This window comes from Pteropus vampyrus, unplaced genomic scaffold (assembly GCF_000151845.1).
Source record: "Pteropus vampyrus isolate Shadow unplaced genomic scaffold, Pvam_2.0 Scaffold2, whole genome shotgun sequence".
Lineage (NCBI taxonomy): Eukaryota > Metazoa > Chordata > Mammalia > Chiroptera > Pteropodidae > Pteropus > Pteropus vampyrus.
Genome location: NW_011888783.1, coordinates 32,499,691 through 32,521,693, shown reverse-complemented (window position 1 = coordinate 32,521,693; position 22,003 = coordinate 32,499,691). Strand labels below are relative to the sequence as shown.

Here is a 22,003-nt window from a genome sequence, read left to right as displayed (position 1 = left end):
ATAGACACTGGACTATTAGGTATGGATTTAATTGTCACTTGATTTGATTTTGAGCTTACTTGTTTTCCAGATCAGGTTTAAACTATACAAAATTTTGGATAAATTACTTGACATAGTTCCTTATACAATTGATTCAGTCTTATTCTTTTCAGTTAAATATGTGTAGTAAGTTATTAGATTTTTTTTTTACACGTGTAGGGTATGTGTGTATATGTATGTATGTATACCACACAATAAGTAGGAGTGAATGTGTTTTGAACACAACTCTATGTGACAGAGACCCAGAGAATACTTAACATTTTCTAGTTACCTTCTGGAAAAGTCTCCCTGTACCTCTTCCCGGAAATTAAAAACAAAAAGACTTCCTTACAAACTTAGCAAAGATAATGTCTTAAGCAGACCTCAAAACTAAGTTCACATCTCCTTATAATCCACTTGGTTTTTAAAAAATGCAAAAAGCATTGGACATACTTGCACAGGTTAATGATGACTAAGAAAGAGTCAGACCTGAGTTTCTGTAGAATGTTGAATGCTATATTTACAGGTTTCTAGTGAAAAACCAGGGGTTATTTAAACTGCATTTATTTCTCTCTGCCAAAATGATTTTGAAGAGTTCGGATCTTTGGTATATTTATCCTGTTTGCTGTAAGTTATTTGAGTACTCACTCTGAATTGGAAAAAAAATGGTTGCGATCCTATCTTGCATGTTACCCCTTCCCCCAGTCTTAGCGAACTATTTAATCTACCTCTTCAAGGCCTAATGATGATACAAAGTATAGTCTACCAGATTTTGCAGAAGGGGAAACTTTTATCTTCAAGTTACAAACAAATTAGAAAGTTCCCTGAAAACTTGTCTGTGCTCTTCTCAATTTCTTGCATAAGGAAATATGAATTTTTTTAGTTACTCATTTTATCAGTGTATATTATACTGTTTCATCTCTAAAAACAGCCAAGATTTGGAGGCTTTTATAGCATTTATTGATAGTTCAACTTTGATGCAGTAGAAACAATCATATGAACTAGGCATGAATTCTAACTTGCTATTTAAAAGTTGGCAAGAATTCACATTTATGAAAAGAATGAATAGCACTTGTCATGGCCCTGCTTGGTTTTCCACTTCCAGTTAGTCGTGTTGCTTTTAGTTGTACTTACTTGACAGCAAACAGGAAGATCATTATTTAAGTCTTTGCTAATGACATGAATTCACTTTCAAGATTCAGGAACATTCTGAGGAGTCAAGAGAAACTGCTATATCTTTAGGGCAAAAATCAAAAGCATCACTAAACAAATGCCTCAAAAAAGATCCTTTTTTTTTTTTTGAACCAATGCTCCAGTGGCCAAATGGAGAATATCTTCAACATTACCTAATGGACTAATTCAATCAGTTGCATTAATGTCCTGGGGGTTAATTTTAAAGTTAGTTTAATTTATAGCAAATACACATTATAACAGGTGTGATAGGGAATGTTTTTCTCTAGCAAGATAATAGGAATCTTAAAAATCTGTTTCACAGATGCAGTGCCAAAATGATTAAGCTTTTACAAGGTTGAGGTGACTGAGGTAACACTTGCACTTATATTGTTCTAAGCTGGAATGCTCACCTGTTGGGAGAAAAATACAAATTAATGTCTTCACAGAATAATGTTTTGAATTGACAACTTGCCTCTGGTTAAAAATGCACTTGAGACAGCTGATAGTTGTAAAGAATAGACCAGTTGTTTCTAAATCTTTGACTTGCATGCAAATCAGCCCTGGGTTGATTAACTTAGATATCAGAAAGATTGTGCATTAGCTTACACCATAGGAAATGCCTGTGAAATTATATCCTTACCTTTTTATAGTAAATATAAAAGTTTTCACATGTAGAAACCAGAATCTTTAATAAAAACTTGAATTTGTTCATTGTGCAGAAAAAGCAGAATGCGGCCTTTTATCAGATGATACTGACTTTGTTGTATTTTATTGTATTAATTTTACCTTATTTACTGGAAACCTCATAGCTAAATGTATTATTTGATTGTTTTGTGTATTATCCATTGTTTTTTTGTCACAATTAACTATTCACCATACATGTTATCTCTGTATTTTAATGACTCATGTTTAAATTTTATTGCAAACTGCCACAATTCTTTGAAAGTAGTTAGTCTTTAGAAACAAATAATGTGAGCACAGTAACTACTCTACCACGAAAGAGTTCTCTCTAGACAGATAAAAATTTTACATACTGCAAATTTTTTTTTTATCACAATTTAATTCTAGTCTAAAATTGGTACAGCTCAGTAAGAGCAGATTATAGTAATGATTTTCCTTGGTATGTGTAAGAATCACTTAGACTTTCTTAGGAAAAGCACCTCTAGATTTCCTTTCAGCCCAGGATGGGGCCCAGTAATCTTCCTTTTTTTTAGGTAATGCTGATGCACCACAGTTGGAGAAGTACCTTTGTAGGGCCAGAATCTCATTTTTTAAAAATGGGTTAAGAGTAAAATCCTTCAGAGTTGACTAATTGCCAACATACTAATAAGAAACAATATATAAACCGAAAGGCCGGTTAAGAAACCTAATTTCCAAAGGTGCTAAGACTGCCATTGTCTTGTCATTTTTGTTTCTCTGACGGAAATATTTGAGGAAGCCCTATTTATAGTTTTTTTCCCCCCAAAGATTCTTAATGAACATGGTATCCGTGCATTTGGGGGGTTAATTGATCCTAATGTCTAATAGAATTAGGCTATTGTAATGCTTATATTTACTAGTGAGGCAGTCTAACCAGAGAGGTATTATTGATACTGTCAGCTAGTTTGAGAACTCTACCGTAAGCCTGTTTTTCAGAGAGATTCATAAAATAAAACAAGTTTATTTAGTTAAAATCACATTCCAGTCATTCCTCATAAAGGTTATTCTCTAGCCAAATTGATTACACTAATTACATACAACAGTGTATTGCTTCATTTATACACATTGGCTTTTGCATCTTTCACATTTTCTAAATTTTGTCACATTTTATGCTTTAGTCCTATTTTCAATTTTTGCATTTTTTTCCTAGTCTTAATATAAGATGTAATAAAATGATCTTTTATTTAAGGCAAACCCGAAATAAGTACATAAGGAAAATAGAATTGCCTTTAGCAGAAAATACTTAATCTAAGACTATTGTTATCAAATTAAACATTTCATAACATTTTGCTATTTTATTGTATTAGGAATCATTTTAATATTGCTCATCAATTATTCTCAACTATGCTAAAAGGAATAAAATAATTGTGACAGAGACCTTATGTCAAGCAAAGCTGAAATTATTTACTACCTGGCTCTTTTCAGAAAAATATAGTACTTTCCTCCAGTCAGTCATTCAGCACAAAGGTCTTAACGACAGAAACACGAACTTTCCCCTTATGCTCAAAGGATATATGACAGTATTTTCATCTTTTATGATGCCCGTGTGGCCTAATTAATTTGCTATTGTTTGTTAGTGGATAGATGCTAAAGGCAGATGATCGAAAAGAAATGAAAAAAAAATCATTTGATCATTCAGATTTTTTATAAATCTAAAAATGAAAGTGATTTGCAAATTATGGAGGAAAGCGAGTGATTGCCCTCTCTTTATCAAAATAAGTTATGAAAGATTTAAAAACTTCCTTCAAGTATTATGTTTTGGTAATGCAAGTACAAAAAGGAAAGGCAAAACTAATGATAAGCTGTAACCAATTATCAGTATTTATAAGATGATTATGTTTCAGATTGATGTGTAAGCATGAAGCAAGCAATTATTTGCACTCAAAGAACATATCCTTTTCTAAATTTTGTCATATTTTTTACTTTAGTCTTACTAGTAGTATAGCTTTAAAACAGGGGAAATTCAGAATAAAAATTTGCATTTGCTGTTACTTGTTAAACTTTCTAACAAAGTTTTTTTCACCATCTTTTTATTCTTCTGTAAATTATTCATCACAGACTTAAGTTGGATCCAGATGACAGTGATGACAGTTTTCCCTAGTAAAATGAAGATTATAAACTTCAGAGGAGAATATAGGTTTAATAAGATTTGCCGTGAGTTTATTATTCAAACGTGAGTGATGGGGTACATGGGGTTTTGTTGTACTCTTCCTCTACTTTCATGTATTTTTGAAATTGTCCATAATAAAAGTTTTTTAAAAGTTTCCCATGTGAATTTGATGATTTAACATGGTTGGAAACTACAGATGTTATTTATTATTCAAGTTTCAGTAACTTCATCTGTCAGAATGTCCTCTTCCACTTATTTTTTTTTCAGCAGAAAGGGGTATAGAATTGCTACATGTTGTCTTGCAGGTTGCAGACAGTTGGGTGGAGACCTTTACTAATGTATCTAGTATGCACCCACTGTGTGGTCAGGTGGCTGGCAGGGGAGGAAAGACCCCTTTCCTCTGATTCTGCACTTAGAGATAATAAGTTTGAAGATCCAAGGCTGTCCAGCTTTCTGTGTTGACATGTAGAGAAACACAGTGCTCAAAGGATTTGAAGACTTGGGCTATTGATAGAATGTGATTTAGTTTAGAGAGAACACTAAATTATTTATATTTCTATCATCCTCCTAAGTTAGACTACTTTAGAATCTGATAAAGTTAGAAAAATTCGCTTGCATAAACATTCAAAAATTACTGATCAGTTTCATGCATGAGTACATCTAAACTTTCGTTAGATCAGTTTCATGCATGAGTACATCTAAACTTTCGTTAGTAGTCAGCTGGTTATAGGTTTTACAGCTTTTAAAATTAGTGAAATGTTAATTTAATTTTCATTTGTAATTTTCATAAATTAATTATATAAGTAATATAGTTTCACTAGGAAAAAAATCCAACAGTTAAAGGTTGCCAGTAATCTACTTGTGTATATTTTCAGATGTTTTTGTGTTCATTTACATATAGACATGATGATTTAAAATATGTAGTTTAGTCACTGTTGTAGAAAAAACAATTGGAATCATACATTTTCTGCTGCTCCACTGAAATGTCTTAGAGTTGATTCTGTATTACTATACATAGATGTACCTCATTCTTTTTCATTACTGCATTGTATTTCATAGTATACTAGTTTATTTAAACATTCCAAATGTCAGTCACTCTAAAATTAGACTTGGAAATTATCAGTGTGCTGTCACATTTAGTCCCATTATTATGGTAGGAATAATTTTTATGAAGATGTATAATTGGTTGTATAACAATGTTTTAATAAGAAATTTTTCCCAGTATGGGAATATAGGAGGTTTTTGTTTTTGTTTTCTTTTCCCGGTTATTTCTGCTTACATATACTATATGTAAGCTTCTGCCCCCACATTGTGGACTTAATAAAACTTCTGAAAGTCACCTCATCCCTTTAAACTTGAAATTGTTAAATAAAATGAAAATATTTAGAACACATAATAATCTTTCTTTGCTGGAAGCTTTTATAGAAATACTGAAAGCTGCCAGCATATTTTTAGAAAACTAACTATACTTTGAAACCAAAATCACTTATTTTGAAAAATGGAATATACCAAACAAAATATACCAAATAAAAGAATACAAAACTCCAACAAAGGAATTGGAGTAGGAGTTTCCCACCTACTCTCATCTTTGCTTTGGGTGAAAACACTGAGTCCAAGAGACTTTAATTGGTGGAAAATGTGAATTTTCATCACTTTATCAATTGATGAAAATCGAACTATAGAGAAGAAAGAAGAATGTATGCACTTATTTAAAGGCTTATATTTTTTGACATAGCAGTTCTCCAGAAATTTGTTACAGATATCCTTATGCAACCACATAATTAAGTACAAAAATGTTATTTGCTACATTGTTTTTATAGTGAAAAACTGAAATAATAAAAATATGCAATGGAATTGTGGCTATATGTACTGATATTAAAGGTCCCCAATATTGTTGTGTGAAAAAAGCAAAGTGTAGAATAGGACAATTTTTCTGATGAGAATCACATTTGTGGAAAATAAACTAAATATATATATACATCTTTATGTATTATTTGTTCACAGTTAGCTCCATATATTCTATGTTACTTAGACATTTATAAGTTAGAAAAGATGTACAACAAACGCTTAGCTGATTGCTTTTAGGAGTGGAATTGGTGAATTGGGGAACGAAGACTTTAATTTTTACATGCTTTTTTACCTTTTAAAAATTATGTTAACTCTTGGTAAAAGGGTTTACAAAACATTAGTTGAATTTTTAGCTCACAGTCTTGTTACAGTTTAATTATTGAGAGTTGTCAGCTTCTGTGGCTTTTTGCTTGTTCATAAATGAATTGAATTATTTTCAGAAGCATTAGCACTTCTAGTACATTACAATGTACTGTTTTAGCCCTATCATTGTGACCTGACTATTATCAGTGGTGTGACTTGATTAGTTCAAATGAATATAAAATGTCCAAAGTGAGGCAAGCACTTAGATTGTATAATAGTAGTCATTTTTGAAAACTCAATAATGCTTTTGTCTTAAATTTGATAGACGTTGTATTAAAGCACCTGAGTGAAAAAGCCTGATAGACTTTAGAAAGCCTCACGTTTTGTTACTTTTTAATGTTATTTTGTGTCTTTCTCATTTTTAGATACTTAGAAGTTTCCTTCATTCCACAGTACTCAAACAGATATTCATTTTTTAATTACCATCTTTGTTCTGCAGACTTATGTATTACGTTAAACTCAAAGTAGACTTGTCAGTTCTTTTTCTTCTTTAGAGGTATTCATCTAAATAATAACAAATAATAGCTATTTGGCACCGTAGTCACCCTTAAGTTGTGGTTGTACACTAAGCAATCTTATAGTTTCTATGATGGTCCCCTGTCTCACTGAGTTGGCAGGAAGGTTGTACCTCAGTCTTTAAAGTTTCAGTTTACCCAGTGCTAGGTCGGGTTAAAGTTGTAGAGGCTGGCACTGTGCCAGGATACTGGGATAGGGTTGTAATCTAGTACTCATTTGCTGAAATGAGTTACTGCTAAAACATCTTGCATCCTGGTTAGGATGGCCTTTCAGATATAGCACCTTCCAGCCATCTGCTGTTTCTATGACCCACTCAGGACAGAGGCATCTACAAGTTTGGCACTGGGCCCACCTGCCAAGATGCTGTACACAGCTATTATCCCTGTCTAGTGTTGGGGGACCTTTTCTTGATGGCTGCCAGGAAAACCTAGCAGAACTATCCTCTCCCTATATATACACACAAGTGTAAACACACACAAATAACCTGCATTCTTCAAACCAGAGAACTCTGTCACCTTTAGAGAAATCCCTTATTCTCTTTCTCACTGTTTTGCACATTTTATCTATAACCCAGTCAACTCATTCTTGCTGTCTATTCAAAACATTTTGTGCTTATCAACCTCCTGCTTATATATATATCCTCCTAGTTCCCTTTATTATTTTTTAACATGAAAACTGAAGAGGCATTCAGGCTAGTTCTTCTTTCTTCTTTGCCACATCCTTCTGGGGCAATGAATGTGAAATACATTATCTCTTTAAAAGTGGGTAAAGGAAAGGAACTATCTGGAGAAAAAAAATTAATCTTTCAAAAAATACTTTGCCACAGTTTTTCTTCATGCTTCATTGCGCTGAGTTTTCTTCTAGCAGTTTTATCAGTCTGTTAGTGGGCTTCAAATGGTTTATAAATAGTCCAGTGCATTTATTTCCTATGTGCTTCTTGCTAAAATGCATCTTTGGTTGTGCAATTTTGTGCAGCCAGGAAATTTGGTAATTCATAAGTTATTCTCTACTGTAGTCTTCTCAACCTTGCCTTCTTGTGCTACTGGGACAAGTAGTGGTGGCCTAGTAAACTCATAAGGAGGCAGTTTGTGTTTTTAAACACCTTCAAATTAATTTATTCCCTCTGTTGTTAACTGTGTCTATTTCCTTCATCCTTCCATTTGTCAACCCTTTCTCCTTCTTTTCCCTCCATATAGTATCATGCTTTGGCTTGATTTATTTGAGAAAATGCAGGTCAAAATAAAATTTTTGATCCTAACTGAAAATAAAATTTTGGATCCTAACCCATTTATAAATTAGGAGTTAACTTTTGTTCATATACTGAGCAGTGTTAAAGAAACATATTAAGTTTATCATGTTCATACAAAAGGTGTAAAGAGTAGACACTCTAAAATTGATTCATATGTCAAAAGTGCGAGGTATGGAAAGAAAAGAACCACTTAGTGCAAAGTAATAAAAGAAGGCTAATTCACAAAGTCAAATGAAAGATGTCAAGGCTTTTTAACAGTGAAGTTTTTTAACCATTTTTTTCTATAGTTGGATTTTATAAAACTGAACATGAGTTAGATTGTTAAGTTGAATTTGATCTCTTTTCTACATATTAAATTATAATTGAATTAAAATATTCAGTGGTAGGATTTCTAGTTTTGCTTTATACTTCTACATGGGCTAGCTTATACTAAGCTCAAATCTGTTATCATTTATATATAATTCAGAAGTTAAGAAATACACATGATCTGAACATGAGGATACTGGTTTAATTTAAATTGCTTTGGTGTTAATAATTTGAGTTTTTTCCCCTCTTCCCATTAAGGATTCTGGACTCTACTTATAATATCCCTAATTGCCGGATTCTCCTGCTGCAGCTTTTCTTGGACAGTGACTTACTTTGATTCTTTTGAACCAGGAATGTTTCCTCCTACTCCCCTTTCACCTGCTAGATTCAAGTAAGTATACTTGTTTCTTCTTGTCTCTTTTTTAACCCATTCTAACTGACGAAAATGCTAAAATAAATAGAAGCAAGAGGCTGCTTATTTAGGAGATATGTTGAGGCCCCAGTCTTTATAAAATACAGTGACGTAAGGTTTTTAGCTTGGCTCAGCCTTTAGATATATGGAGAAGAATATTTTAAACTTCATATATAGATAATGTAATGGTTTTTAAAAAAATGAAATTCCAGAAATGATCCAAGAAGTAAGGTGGCTATTTGTCCTTTGGGGATGGAATTTCATTTAAAACAGTTTATGAAGGCTAAATCGATATCAGCATTGTGTAAGTTTTACTAGAGTCATGTATAAATGGTGAGATTTATAACAGCTTAATAATTGGATTGGACTTTCCCCTCATATTTAAAGTTTGTGTAATAATTAGCAAGCATTTATGGTACTCAATTTATATGTCTAGACCAGATGAGATTCATTTCATAGCAGTCTCTATTATCTGTGTTTCAAAAGTTTCAGTAGGCAATTTTCTAATTTAGTTTATTTATGCCAGGAAAGCTCAGGTTTTAAATATAAGTTTCCAAATAAAAGCATCTAAGACCTCTGCATTATACTACAAACTGAGGTGGGGTGGGGAAAAGATGAAGAGTAGAAAATTAATTGTTAAAGATATGTATGTTATCAGATTAATGTATTCTATTATAGTTGTTAACTACCAGCTCTAGCCCACCTAGACAGCTTGTGGAGATCAAATAAGAAAATCTGTTGAGAGGAACTCTGTAAATAACGAAGTTTAATATTAATGATACTTCCTGTCCTACCTTGTTTAAAAGTCTTCAGTGACTTTTCTGTTTTTTAAAATAAAGTCCATCTCCCAAGTATAGCTCAACAGTCCTCCCCCAGCTTTTACTCTACTCTACTTTTTCAGCTTCATCTGTTTCTCTGGTGTACCCTACACTGTAGTCACATATCACATTACTACCTTGGCAACCCTAAAAAATCCCATCTAGTTTTGAGATGTCATGACTACTGTTGCTGCTCTTACATCTGTAATGTCTTTTCCCTCTCAGTTTTCTTCTATCACCACCAGAATTCGTAAGCCTTATAGATGTTGGAAGCTTTTGGAGTTAGAGAAAAGCATTTCAGTGTTCTCTTAAAGATGTGGAATTCTGAGGGCATTTAAATAATTTCTTAAAATTATCTTTTCCCTTTTTATTAAACTAGAACCAGTAATGATGAACCTCAATTTTCAATGTGTTTAGTAGTCATTTAATTTTAATATGAGATAGTGTCAGATCAGAAACTTAGATGACATGTTTGTTAATACATCCTAGAAAATAGTTTTGAAATATGTATGCATTGTATGCACGCACATATATATTTGAATTCCTTTCAAAATAAAAGTAGTGATAAATTGTATGATAAATTAGCTATTATATATCTCAGGAGTCAAACTGCAATTTAAAATTATTATGTTTATATAAGCACAGTCCAAAAAAGGCATATGATAAATAGAATGATAGTTGATTACATAGTAACAGAAACCAGACCAAAAAATGGCATATAATATAGTGATAATTGGTGAAATTTTTATAGTGAAAACCGTGCCCTCTAGTGCTTGTAGAAAATAATGCAATGACTTCAGAAATGTCAGAAGTATATTCTCTGTGTCACCAGTAGAGTGAGTGCTTGTACAGGGAAACAACTTCTCAACCTTTTGAGAAAGTTGAAATCTTCAAGCTTTATTTTCTAAGAAATCAGATTGATATATTTATTAATCTACAGCATCACACTTTTATAAAAATATTTTTATAAGAGGTTATATATTCATTTATTACCTAAAATAAACTGATTTTAATATAAATATTTTCCCTGACTATATAAAAGTAATGTAAGCTCTTTGCTGAAAATTTAAAAAACAGAAAAATAATAGAAAAACTCATAGTCAGAGATAATGACTGCCAACATCTTGATGTATAGTTTTCCATTCTTTGCATATTTTAAAAAGTGAAATTGGAATCACTATAGACATATTGTTTTGTAATTTTTTATTCATTTTTTTCATTTTTTCTTTTTTTGTAATTAATTTTTGTTTAACATTATTTTGAGACATATTTCTATTGTTTCTTTTGGATTTTTAATATTTTAAATATGCTTTAAATACAATCATATATATAAACTTATTTTTTAAAGGGAAATCTAATGTAAATGATAGCTACATTCTAAGAAAATGTATTAAATAGGGATCTATTTAACTAATTAGAAACTAAAAAACGGCAAGATAATTAGCACATCATAAAATGAAGAAGGTTTTCTCTTTATTTTTCCAAAGGTTAGGATTGTTATTAAAAATATTCCCTAATTCTGGCTTCATGAATATCAAACATGAAGAGTAAAATAATTGTTTAATTGGTTTGTTTAAAAAGCAATCTTATGCTTTCCTTTAAAATAGTGGGCTACTTTAACAAACTAATTAGAAATGGAAAAAAGTTGAGAAGACTGCTAACTGTGGCTATCAATTGTGTTTCTCTGGAAACATAAACTACCAAGGGAAGAAAAAATAACATATATTGATATTTAGAGAATATTAGATGAAGCATTTAATGAAATCAGCAATTTGGATCAATAATTTAGTAGAGGAGTGGAGATTAGAAATAAAATCCATGTGTTCATTTTATTTTTCATATTTCTCCTATATTTGTTAGATATTATCTTAATTCAGACTGCCATAACAAAGTACCAGGTGGCTTATAAACAACAAATTTATTAGAGTTCTCAAGACTAGAGGTCCAGGATTGAGCAACCATGGTCAGGTTCTGGTGAGGATTATCTTCTGGATTGCAGATGGCCTTCTTACTATATCTTCACAAGTCGTAGAGTAGACAGAGGAAGCAAGGCTCTCATTCTGAGGGCTCTGTTCTCCTGACCTCATCTAATCCTAATTACTTCCTAAAGACCCCACCTCCTAATACTATCACATTGGAAGGTAAGGTTTTGACATGAATTGAGGGGTAGGGAGGCAAACATAATCCATAACAGATATAACTTAGAAACTTACACTTATTTACATAAGTACAAGACCTTTAGGAAATACAAGATAGTTAAAGAACTTTGCAAGGTATGTTTTCAGACAAGTACTTAATGGACTTCACATAGCAGATTTTTAAGAAAAAATAGTTGTCATGTTGACTTTGCAAACTTTGCTGAGTTAAAAGGTACACGGCAGAGTCACATATACAAACTTTTATTAGGAAGCAATCTTTTTGTGTGTATATTTGGATCCTTTATACTTATAAATTATTTTCTTAGTTGTTTCTGAAAATCTGTTGCAGTGTTAAAAAACAAGAGGCAGAGGCAGCAACTTTAGAGTCCTTGGAGTACCTATCTAGGTATTTTCCACTTCTCACTACTTTAAATTTATTGTCCTGCTCTGCTACACTACTTAATCAGCATATCCAGTTCACTTCTCATTAGTTTTCTCATGTTATTCATTGGGTTTGGTCAAAGATTTCCAAGCAGGCAAACATACCAGTGTGTATGTAATCAGTATTTCATATTGTGATGATCTCCTTTAATTATAGTTTCTAAGAGTTAATACATCTAAGTATGTGACTTACTCATGCAAAGATACTACATTCAGAGAGAACCCAGAACTTGAAAGAATCTTGGAGTTTTTTCTGTTGGCTGGGCTGGTGGCAGTACTAGAACTTTTATTTAAGTCCTCCTGATTGGGGGGAAAGTTAGGTATGGATAGGATTTGTGCCTTGAAGCTTCATTTTTCCTATCTAACCCATCTCCTCTGCATTATGAAATGAGTCAGCAGGAGGAATTTCACCAATTGAAACAGCATCTTTTTTATTGACAGTTAAAGGCACTCTCTGAGATTTTGCTATGTGGCAGTTTTCTCCATGCAATTTTGCCAAATCCAATCAAAATCTTACCTTAACATCTTGTCTTTGTTCTCTGCTTCAAACCGCTCTCATTTCACATTACCTGTGCACACGCCCCATCTAGTGGGCAGTGATGTAGCTGCAGGTTTTATAGTTACTCAGCTTGCTAAAAAAACCTCCATTCAATGATTCTAATAGGTTCCACCTAGGGAAGAAGTGTTATAGTCTAGAAATTTAGTGAAAAAATGATAATATAAGTGGTGGGTCTAGCAAAAGCAAGTGTAGAAAAGCTCATTAATCTTGTAATTAAGAATCAAAATATTTAGTAACAATGGTATGAAAAATAGTGAAATAAGTCATTAAATTTGTCTACCTTATAGTACTTTTATGTAGATTCAGAGGTAAAGGACCATCATTTTTAAAGAAATTAAAGATGTCACTTAATTTCAATCAATAGTGGTAATTATAAGAGTCTTGTTGCTGGTGTAAAAAAATGCTCATTATATAGATCAAAGTTCAAATTTAATAGCATGTTCTCCTATAACTTTCAAGCCAAGAAGTTAACTTTGTAGGGCTAGGACTATTATTTTGTAGTGGAAATACCCACAGTGACTTATTTCCAAGGAGGAAAATAATCAGTGCTTATATTTACAGTTATTAAAGATAGGTGTTAACTATATTATAGAAATCAAGTGCTACTAGAAATTTCAAATTTTAATCTTATGCTGGTCAAAGGTTATGTAAAAATAAGATTGCTGGTGAATGGATATCTGAATTCAAAGCTTGGGTTATTGAATCACTTGTTGAGAAACCGATTTTAAATAGTTTTGCCCTGTTGAGAAATATTGTAGAAATAGCATGTCTTGCAGTCACAGTGTTGTAAATTTTGGAGAATGTTTTATTTCTTCATAAATCCTCTGTTGACTTCTGTTGTAAGAGATTTGTCATCTTGAATTTTACAGCTGAAGATGAGTCTTTTTGAGGATAGGATGAATTTTAAAAAGAATTATCTCAACCGTAAGCAAATTCTGTTTTCAGTTTAACAATTTTGAATATGTTTTTGCTATAGGAATATTTGAAAGAGACCTAAGCCCTCAAAATCATCTCTCAAGTAGCCATTTTGAATTACCAGAAATCAAGCAAAAATACTACATTTTTATTATAAATCGACTCTTTAGTTTTAAGTCAGTTTTAGTTTTAGGTGCCTCAAATAGTCACACTTGTATATTTACTAAAATGAAGCTAATAGGAAGGAATAGTTGGGTGGCCAATTTATAGAACTAAGCATAAATTCACTGTTTTATATGGTGAGAAAAGTTAGAAATTTGGTATCTGCTTTTAAATGTATTTATGGCTTATTTGATGTGGGGTTCATTGTCAAAATGCAGGTGTTAAGTCATGATTTCTAAGAATGTGGTAGGGTGAAGAGTAGCATCTTTTCACTAAAGCGTGCATAATACATAATCTTTAGAATTCGATTGGCAATCTATAGTATTTCATAGTTAATATACTAATCAGGAGCTATCTGCTACGTTCCTCATGCTTTTGGTCTTTTTAGTCTGGACTATTGTGAGTTATCCACCTTTCTATTTCTTCCTTTCTTCCAAACAAATGATATTTGCTAAATAGCAACACTCAATTTAAAAAAACACATGCTTCTAATTTAAATTTATTTCTATATAGGCTTGTTTTTTAAAAAATTGTATTGCCTTACAATGCTGTTTGAAATCTGCAAACTAAATTAGAAGTGAGAAAGAAAAGGGAACAGTTGGTTTTTGTTTGAATTGCTTTTAGGTAAACTGTTTTTGGTTAACTATTTTACAGACTAAAATTTAACACATGTGATCTGATATTCTCTTGGATGTGTTATTTCCCATGTAAAGTGTTCTGGTTGTAATCAGAAGCTGAAATATTTAAATTTTCATTACATTTGTGTGTGAATGTGTTTGTTGTTACGAGTGTTATAAAAAGGAAGTAGACAGTGATAATATTTAACATGAATTTTCTGGAAAATTCGGGATTTAGGATTGGCATTGCTGTATTATGATATTTTTCTATTCAACATTCAGTTTATTTTTCTGCTATTAAAGGGTTTTCTCTAACTTGTTCTTGACATTGGGGGCTTTAATTATTGGAGATTAAGAAGACAATACAAATAGAATAGTAATATTATGGAAAAGGAGTTAAAGGTCTTGTGCAATAATATAAGTCACAGAGGTCAAGAAAAGTGGGCGAGTTAGTATTTAAATTAGAAGTTTCTTTTCCAAGCATGCTAGATTTAACATAGAACGCAATAAATGGTCTCTACTACTCTTTTATACAGATTTTGGAAAGCTGCCTTTTGTTCAGATCAGATTCTTTCTTGCCAAAGACTAATGAAACAGATGCCAGATGGCTAATTGCAGTAGAAGAGAAAAGCTACTGACAAAAGAGATAGGTCAAGAACTAGGCCTTTATATTTGAGTATCATGAAGTTTCATTATCTAGGGACTGGAGCCATCAGTTGCAATGTTGTCGCTGTTAATAACTGCACTGTGGCTTCTTGAAGTTAAGGGTTAAAATACATATAAAATATATTCCATTACTGTTCAGAATGGAGACTTAAATAGTTGTAACAAAATACTGTAAGAAATCTTATTAACTATTCTTGATTTCTGAGTTGTTTTTATAAAGTAACACAGCTAGTGAGTGTTTGTACCTGTTCACTATGACGTCTACTTATGCTAATTTTCAATGTGTTATGTGTGGGCTTCTGAAAAGGCGCAGGTGTCCATATGCACAGAACAGCACTGATAAGAAATACCTGTAAGATAGCACTTACTAGTTTTGTGCTTGGAACCCTTTCTGTGTATTCAGCTATTTTGTCTTTATAAGAGTCAGCATGGTATATTAGAAAGGACTTATAAATCATAAGAGGTGGCTTCTGAATTCAGGCTACTTTATGTACAGCAGAACTTTTGAGCAAGTCAGCATCTCTCTGAGCCTTAATTTCCTCCCTTCTAAACTGGGATAAAAACAATATGTACCCTCATAGGGAATAAGTTTAAATTTACTAGTTAAAGCAACAGATATATAAGATGATAAAGCAGACATGGTCCTACAGCTTTTCTTTCCTTTTCTTTTCTTAATTGAGATTTTTTCAAGCTAGACTTTTGACCATGGCCTACCACTGTTTGCCAGTTATCTTTTCTTGGGTAACTGTCATTTATCTTGACATTTTATTCCGTTGCTCTTTCTTTTGTGAAATAATGCTGATAGTAGATGGTAGTGGTTTTCAGACTTTCTTTTTGGCAACAAAACTGTCACTTTCTTTTAAAAAAATTCCTTTTTTAACCGACTTATGGAATTTAAAGGTTTGGGAATTCCATTTTGCTTGTACCTTTTATACTGTTTGCTTTAACTTCCTAGTGAATAAGGACTTTGTTTAATCAAGGTAGTGTCCAGCACATGTAGAATATCCTCAGACATTTTTCTATCTCTACACGCTGGTGTATAAAAAATTAACATGTCTGACATTCTTCAATTTGCAACCAAGTGACTGCTATATGTAAGTAAAGAGAATTATAGGTTAATATGCAGTTTCATCCAACCAGATATCCCTTTATTTCTGTCTGATTGGTTTTCAGGGAATCGTAGTACAATAAGAGAGATTTAAAATGTATAGATACGTAATTTCATTTTAAAGAATTTTGCTTATCCTTAGGATCTTTCAGTGCCCGTAGGTCATTACGTTAGTTACTGTTGCACTGGCAAAACACAGGATTGTGACTCAATTAAAATCTCTAGTTGGAACAATTTTAGGTAAAAGACTTTAGTGTACATATGGAGGCATAAATTGCATAATTGAGATCCAGAGGGATTAAACAGATCATGTACATCATCCTTATGCTGCAGAAAAGGAAGTAGGACCAGAGAAGTATGTATAGCTAGGAAATGAAATACAATGCTAAGGAAAATCGTCTTTTTTAAATTGAGGAAACTCTTAAGGTTGAAATTTTGAATTCCATTATTACAAAGCTCACTATCGTGTAGATTGATAAATCAACTTGTTTCATTAAAATAGTGGGTGTTTTAACTGATATTTATTCATAATACAAATTACAGGGCCAATGGGGCAGTGCAGCAAATGCTCAAAATGTTCACCATCGGCTCCTATGTATTTTTAAGAATAATACATGACAGTTCAACATTAAGTATACATATTTACACTTTTTTCCTCACCTTTTACATCAAAGTAAATGTTTATCCAGATAATCTTTACCGCGGATTTATCATGAAATCTTGATGTCAGTACAGTCATATCACTAATGACTTTATATTTTAATAGCGTTTTCTATTTTTTAATAATTTAGAAATTTATTAGCTAGGATAGTCACTGTGGTTTAAAATTTCTCCTTATCGATATTTCTATGATTATAGAATTAATACATGCTCACGATTAAGCAGCACAGAATTACATAACGTTGAAAGTGAAAGGCTGCAAAGTCTCAATTTAAATAACTGAAATAAATAACTAGTGTTAGCAGACTGGGGGTAATACTGCTAGATTTTTTTTTTTAATCTATATACATGCAGATATTTATATTTTTACAAAAGTAATCACATAGCACATATTTTCATAATTATTTATGTATTAGTTACCTTGAGTAATAAAACCCTGTGTCTGTATATATCTATATGCATAGGTATGTATATGGTTTGTGTATGTATGCATTTAAAATACATCATTCCATCTAAGTGTAAACTATACTTTAAAATCTGGTACACTAGCGAATACGATACTTTTAATCTTATTCTCTGGCACGTCATTCTAAAAATATTTTATATCATCTGAACAGGGTACTTTAAAATACATATTTAAAGATATTATAAAATCTGTTTAGGAACATGATACAATGAAACAAAAAAGTTTTATTAAGTATTCAACTTTTTGTTATTTAAAACTGCAGTAACTGTCACGTTCATGTTAATTGGGATAGATTTCTAAAGTGATAATCTACGTAGAAATGTTTTGCAAATTTATATATTTCCAAATAGTGACCATCATACAGTCATACACTGCATAATCATATTTCTGTCAACAACAGACCATATTACAGGCATACCTCAGAGATATCATGTGTTCAGTTCCAGACCACCCCAATAAAGCAAGTATCTCAATAAAAACAAGTCCTAACCATTTTGAGGTAGAGTTGGTAAAAAAAAAAACTCAACATCTGTGAAGCACAATAAAGTGAAGCTCAATAAAACGAAGTATGCCTATATACAACAGTGGTCCTATAAGATTATAATGGAGCGGATAAATTCCTATCACCTAGTCATGTAGTATGTGTCATAATGGTACAGTGCAACACATTACAGGTTTGTGGTGATGTAAACAGTCCTACTCTGCCAGTCCTATAAAAGCATAGCATATACAATTATATGTAGTATATACATGATAATAAATGACATTGATTTATGTATTTTTATTGTACTTTTTCTGTGATTAGATATGTTGACACACAAATATTGTGTTACAGTTGCCTACAGTATTCAGTACAGTAACATACTGTGCATGTTTGTAGCCTAGGAATAATAGGTGTGTAGTAGGCTATACCTTCTATGTTAGTTTAAGTGATGTTTGCGCAACGATGAAATCACCTAATGACACATTTCTCAGAATGTATCCCTGTCATTAAACCACATATAACTGTATTTTCTTTAAGGCTTTTAGAATGACCAAAAGATCTAGCTGAAGTTAGAGATTCTGATTCAGCATGTCTGGGGTGGTGTCTGAGATTCTGAATTCCTAAGAAATTCCCAGGTGATGCTACTGCATTGCTGATCTATGGACTACACTTTGACTAGAAGGGTTTAGGACAGAATCAACATACTTTTTCTGTAAGGAGCCAAATGGTTAAGTATTTTTATCTTTGTGGGCCATTTGGTTTGTCCCAGCTCTTCAACTCTGCCATTGTAGCACCAAAGCAGCCATAGACAATACCTAAAGGAAGACTGAGGCTGTGTTCCAATAAAAGAAGCAGATGGCGGGACAGGTATATCATAGTTTGTCAACCCTGCTTTAGGAGGGCACTCTGAAATTAAATATTGCTTACAAAAAGTTTCTAATTTTTGGTCTCTGTGTGTGTGTGTATTTGCTGTTCATTTAGTTCCATTCTAATTGGTTCTCTGTGTATGTGTGTATTTGCTGTTCTTTTAGTTCCATTCTAATTGGTTAGTGTCATAGCCTTAAGGATATGACACACATTTCTAAAAATCACATTTTATTATTGAAAAATAATTACATCACACCTAATTAATAAACTTAATAACATTTATTGAGTTAATAACATTGACTGAATTTTAATGGATAAATGAGGGCAAAGTAGTAATGAAGGGTCAGCTTAAAGCTATCTATTTGAACAAGCAGGAAAGCTTACAACATCAGGATGTTAAAAATTGTAACAAAATAAATGAGAGTTAGAAACCCATTGTATTTATTTTACTCACTTTTAGATTGTGAGTCTATAAGTGACTTCTTTGCCAAGTCTGGGACATCTTTTTCAGGTTTCAGAAATAAGGTAGAAGACATGTTAGTGTCACGAAAATGATTTTAACTGAAGTTTACAATAGGAAAACCAAAATAAATACATTATATTTTGTCATAATTATTAAAAAACTAGTTTTCTTTAACCAGTCATCAAAAAATAAATATGAAATTCCTCCGCTTATAAAGTTGCCAAATTATAGAGGTCAAAAGGTCAAGACAGAGACCTGGAGCAAAGCTAGTGAAATGCTAAAATAGCAGAATAACTCAAATCCATTCTAAAATAGGCCAGTGCCCATGGTGTTCCATGTAAAGAAGGTAACGAGGCAGAGCTGAATCATCCAAACTAAGATCTGAGTAACCAGAGTTCACAACTTCATAGTCTGAATTAGAATCTTAGCATTATTTATCTATCCATCCATCTCCTTCCCTTTCCTATTTTTTTCTGTGGCCATTCCAAATCTTCATCACATCACACTCTCATTTTCAATGGACTTCACTTCCACTTTCACTGAAGGGTCATTTTCAGGGAACTTCCTCCATCCTTCCCCCTCTCGTGATTACAAACTTATTTTATATCCACACTCATCATTCTGTCCAGTCCTCTTATCTTAGAGGATGACATGTGCTTCCACCTGCCCAGACTTAGCTTTACTTCTTGGGTTCTAGATTCCACCCTTTCCCACCCCTGCAGTTCCCTTTTTCATATATCTTTTAACCTTCCCCCTTGTATCCAGTCTTCAATATTCTTGTTAGCATATTTTTTAAATGTTCAAGTTTCTCCACTTTAGAGAAAATATCTTCATAGTTCTGATTCTCTCCACATCTAAGAACTAGTATCTTAGAAGACTAGAGAAGAGTTAGTCCCTGTATCCACATTGACTGCAGTTGCTGCCACAGATGTCTTGCTGTCACCGCTACACTAATATTTTTCTCTTGGAAATGACTGCAGACCTCTTAATTAAAAAACTTATTGTTCATTTTTCAATCCAGTTTTTGAATTAGTTTATCATTCTTTTTTAAAAAGCTTTTCTTTCTCAATTTTTATGACACCACTCACTATTTTTCTTTCTGGCTTTCGGATCACTCCTTCTCACTTGTTGATCACTTTTCTTCAGCTACTACTTACTGGCTGAAGATTTCAAGTCTATCTAGCCTAGAATCCTCTCTCCAGAGAACCTCCATTTTGGTTTTCATTTGTATTTCCTGTTGCTTGCTGGGAATTTTTACTTTTGTGTCCCATAGTCATTTTCAGTTTATCATACCTAAAATTGACTTCATTATTTCTCATTTCCCACCAACATGTTTCTTCTCGTGGGTTCCCCATGGTGAACAGTATTTCATCCAGCTGGTAACTCAGGTGAAAAACATGGCATCTCCTTCAGTTCTTCCTTCTCCCTCAGTACTTAACTGGTCAAGGATAAAAAATAATGGCTGATGTTTATAATGATATTAAGTGTTTAGTATTTAGTATTCATAGGAACACTAAAGAGAGGAATTACCATCCTCATTTGAAAGGTGGAGAATTAGATTTTCAGGTACAGCAGTCCTGTAAATAGTAGAGCCACGATTAAACCACAGTGGAAAGAGCTTTCTAGGTCCTTCATTCTAATCATACCAAGCTGTTAACCATTTCCCACACTCTTCCATTGTCCTTTGCTTTTCTGCACATATTTTTATTTGTTTAACTGTAAATTCCTCATACTCAATTCTAGTTCAGGTATTAACTCTTATTTAAAACCTCTCCTCTTTTGTAAGCCCAAAGGCCCAATGTTCCAGTAATGCTATCTGCAGAACTTTAACACTTAGCACACTGTCACTAGATTTATCTTTGAGGGCAATACTGATTCCTGCTTATTTCTCTATCCTATATAATTCCTGATACAAACAATTCATTTTGTAAATTTAGGTGAAATAAAAGAATGGAAAGAGAATTTAGTAAATAAAAAACTTCTAGAGTATAAATTAAGGGTGAATGCATGTTTTTTTCTCTAATAAGAGACATAGAATTTTCTCAGGGAGGGAAGCTTTCCCTTTAAAATTCTAATGCTTATTTCTTAAATAACACTGATAAAGTTCATTGGAATGCATACAACTTCATGTTAGCAATTTCTAATAAGTAATTTCAAGGACAAAAGAATACAAACTAAGTTGTTTCATTTTGTATTTCCGAAAGAAAGAAAGAAAGAAAAGGAATTGCTTTGGTAAGTAATTGAAATACAGTGGTTCTTAGTATTTTCTTTAAAATTTTGAGTTTGAAGAAAATAACTTTTGCTTCCAGATAAAGAACTGCTACTCCAACCACAGCTCACATAGCTTAAAATTCTTAAGGAATTGGAGATTTATAGGCTACAGATAGGATGAGAAATAAGAGCCAGCTCAGATGTATGAGGGGGAAATAGATTAATACCAACTAGCTCATCCTGTCTCCTACTGAGACACAAATAGCCAGTTGGTTCTTAATGCAGGACCTTAATATAACTTATTATTCTGGTAAGCATAGAGAGCTTTTTGCTTAGAGCAAAATCTGTTGGCAACGAAGATACTGTTTTCAATTGCAAGAATTTTGTCACAAAAGTGTGTCTGAAATGTGGGAATACATGTTAAGGAAAGGGAATATAGAGAGTAATATGATAAAGGAATAAAGATTTCAAGACAGTGGAGTCCAGTATACAGTAATTCAGTCCGCAGTCAACCAGTGCTAGAGTAAAAACAACATGAAACATGAAAAGACACCTATCTGAATCTGTTGATCTCTCTCACATTAAAAAAAACGGCAATTTATTTGAAACTTTGATAGTGGCTTATTCAGTGCTTTAATTTGTGGTTCAAAAGTAATCGCCAGAATCATTGAATTCATTTGAATCTTAAATTTTAAATGTACTCCATTCCTGAAAAATGAAAATAATTAAGGTAT

At 32.4% G+C, this 22,003-nt stretch overlaps 1 protein-coding gene across 2 annotated transcripts in view; it reads left to right on the top strand.

Annotated features, from left to right (window-relative positions):
• ARL6IP6 (ADP ribosylation factor like GTPase 6 interacting protein 6) overlaps window positions 1-22,003 on the top strand; it is a 111,497-nt gene that overhangs the window by 4,942 nt on the left and 84,552 nt on the right. For both annotated transcript variants that reach the window (XM_023530098.1, XM_011359329.2), the window contains exon 3: window positions 8,541-8,673. In XM_023530098.1, the coding sequence (XP_023385866.1) occupies window positions 8,541-8,673 (133 nt within the window). The remainder of the gene's footprint in view (window positions 1-8,540; window positions 8,674-22,003) is intronic.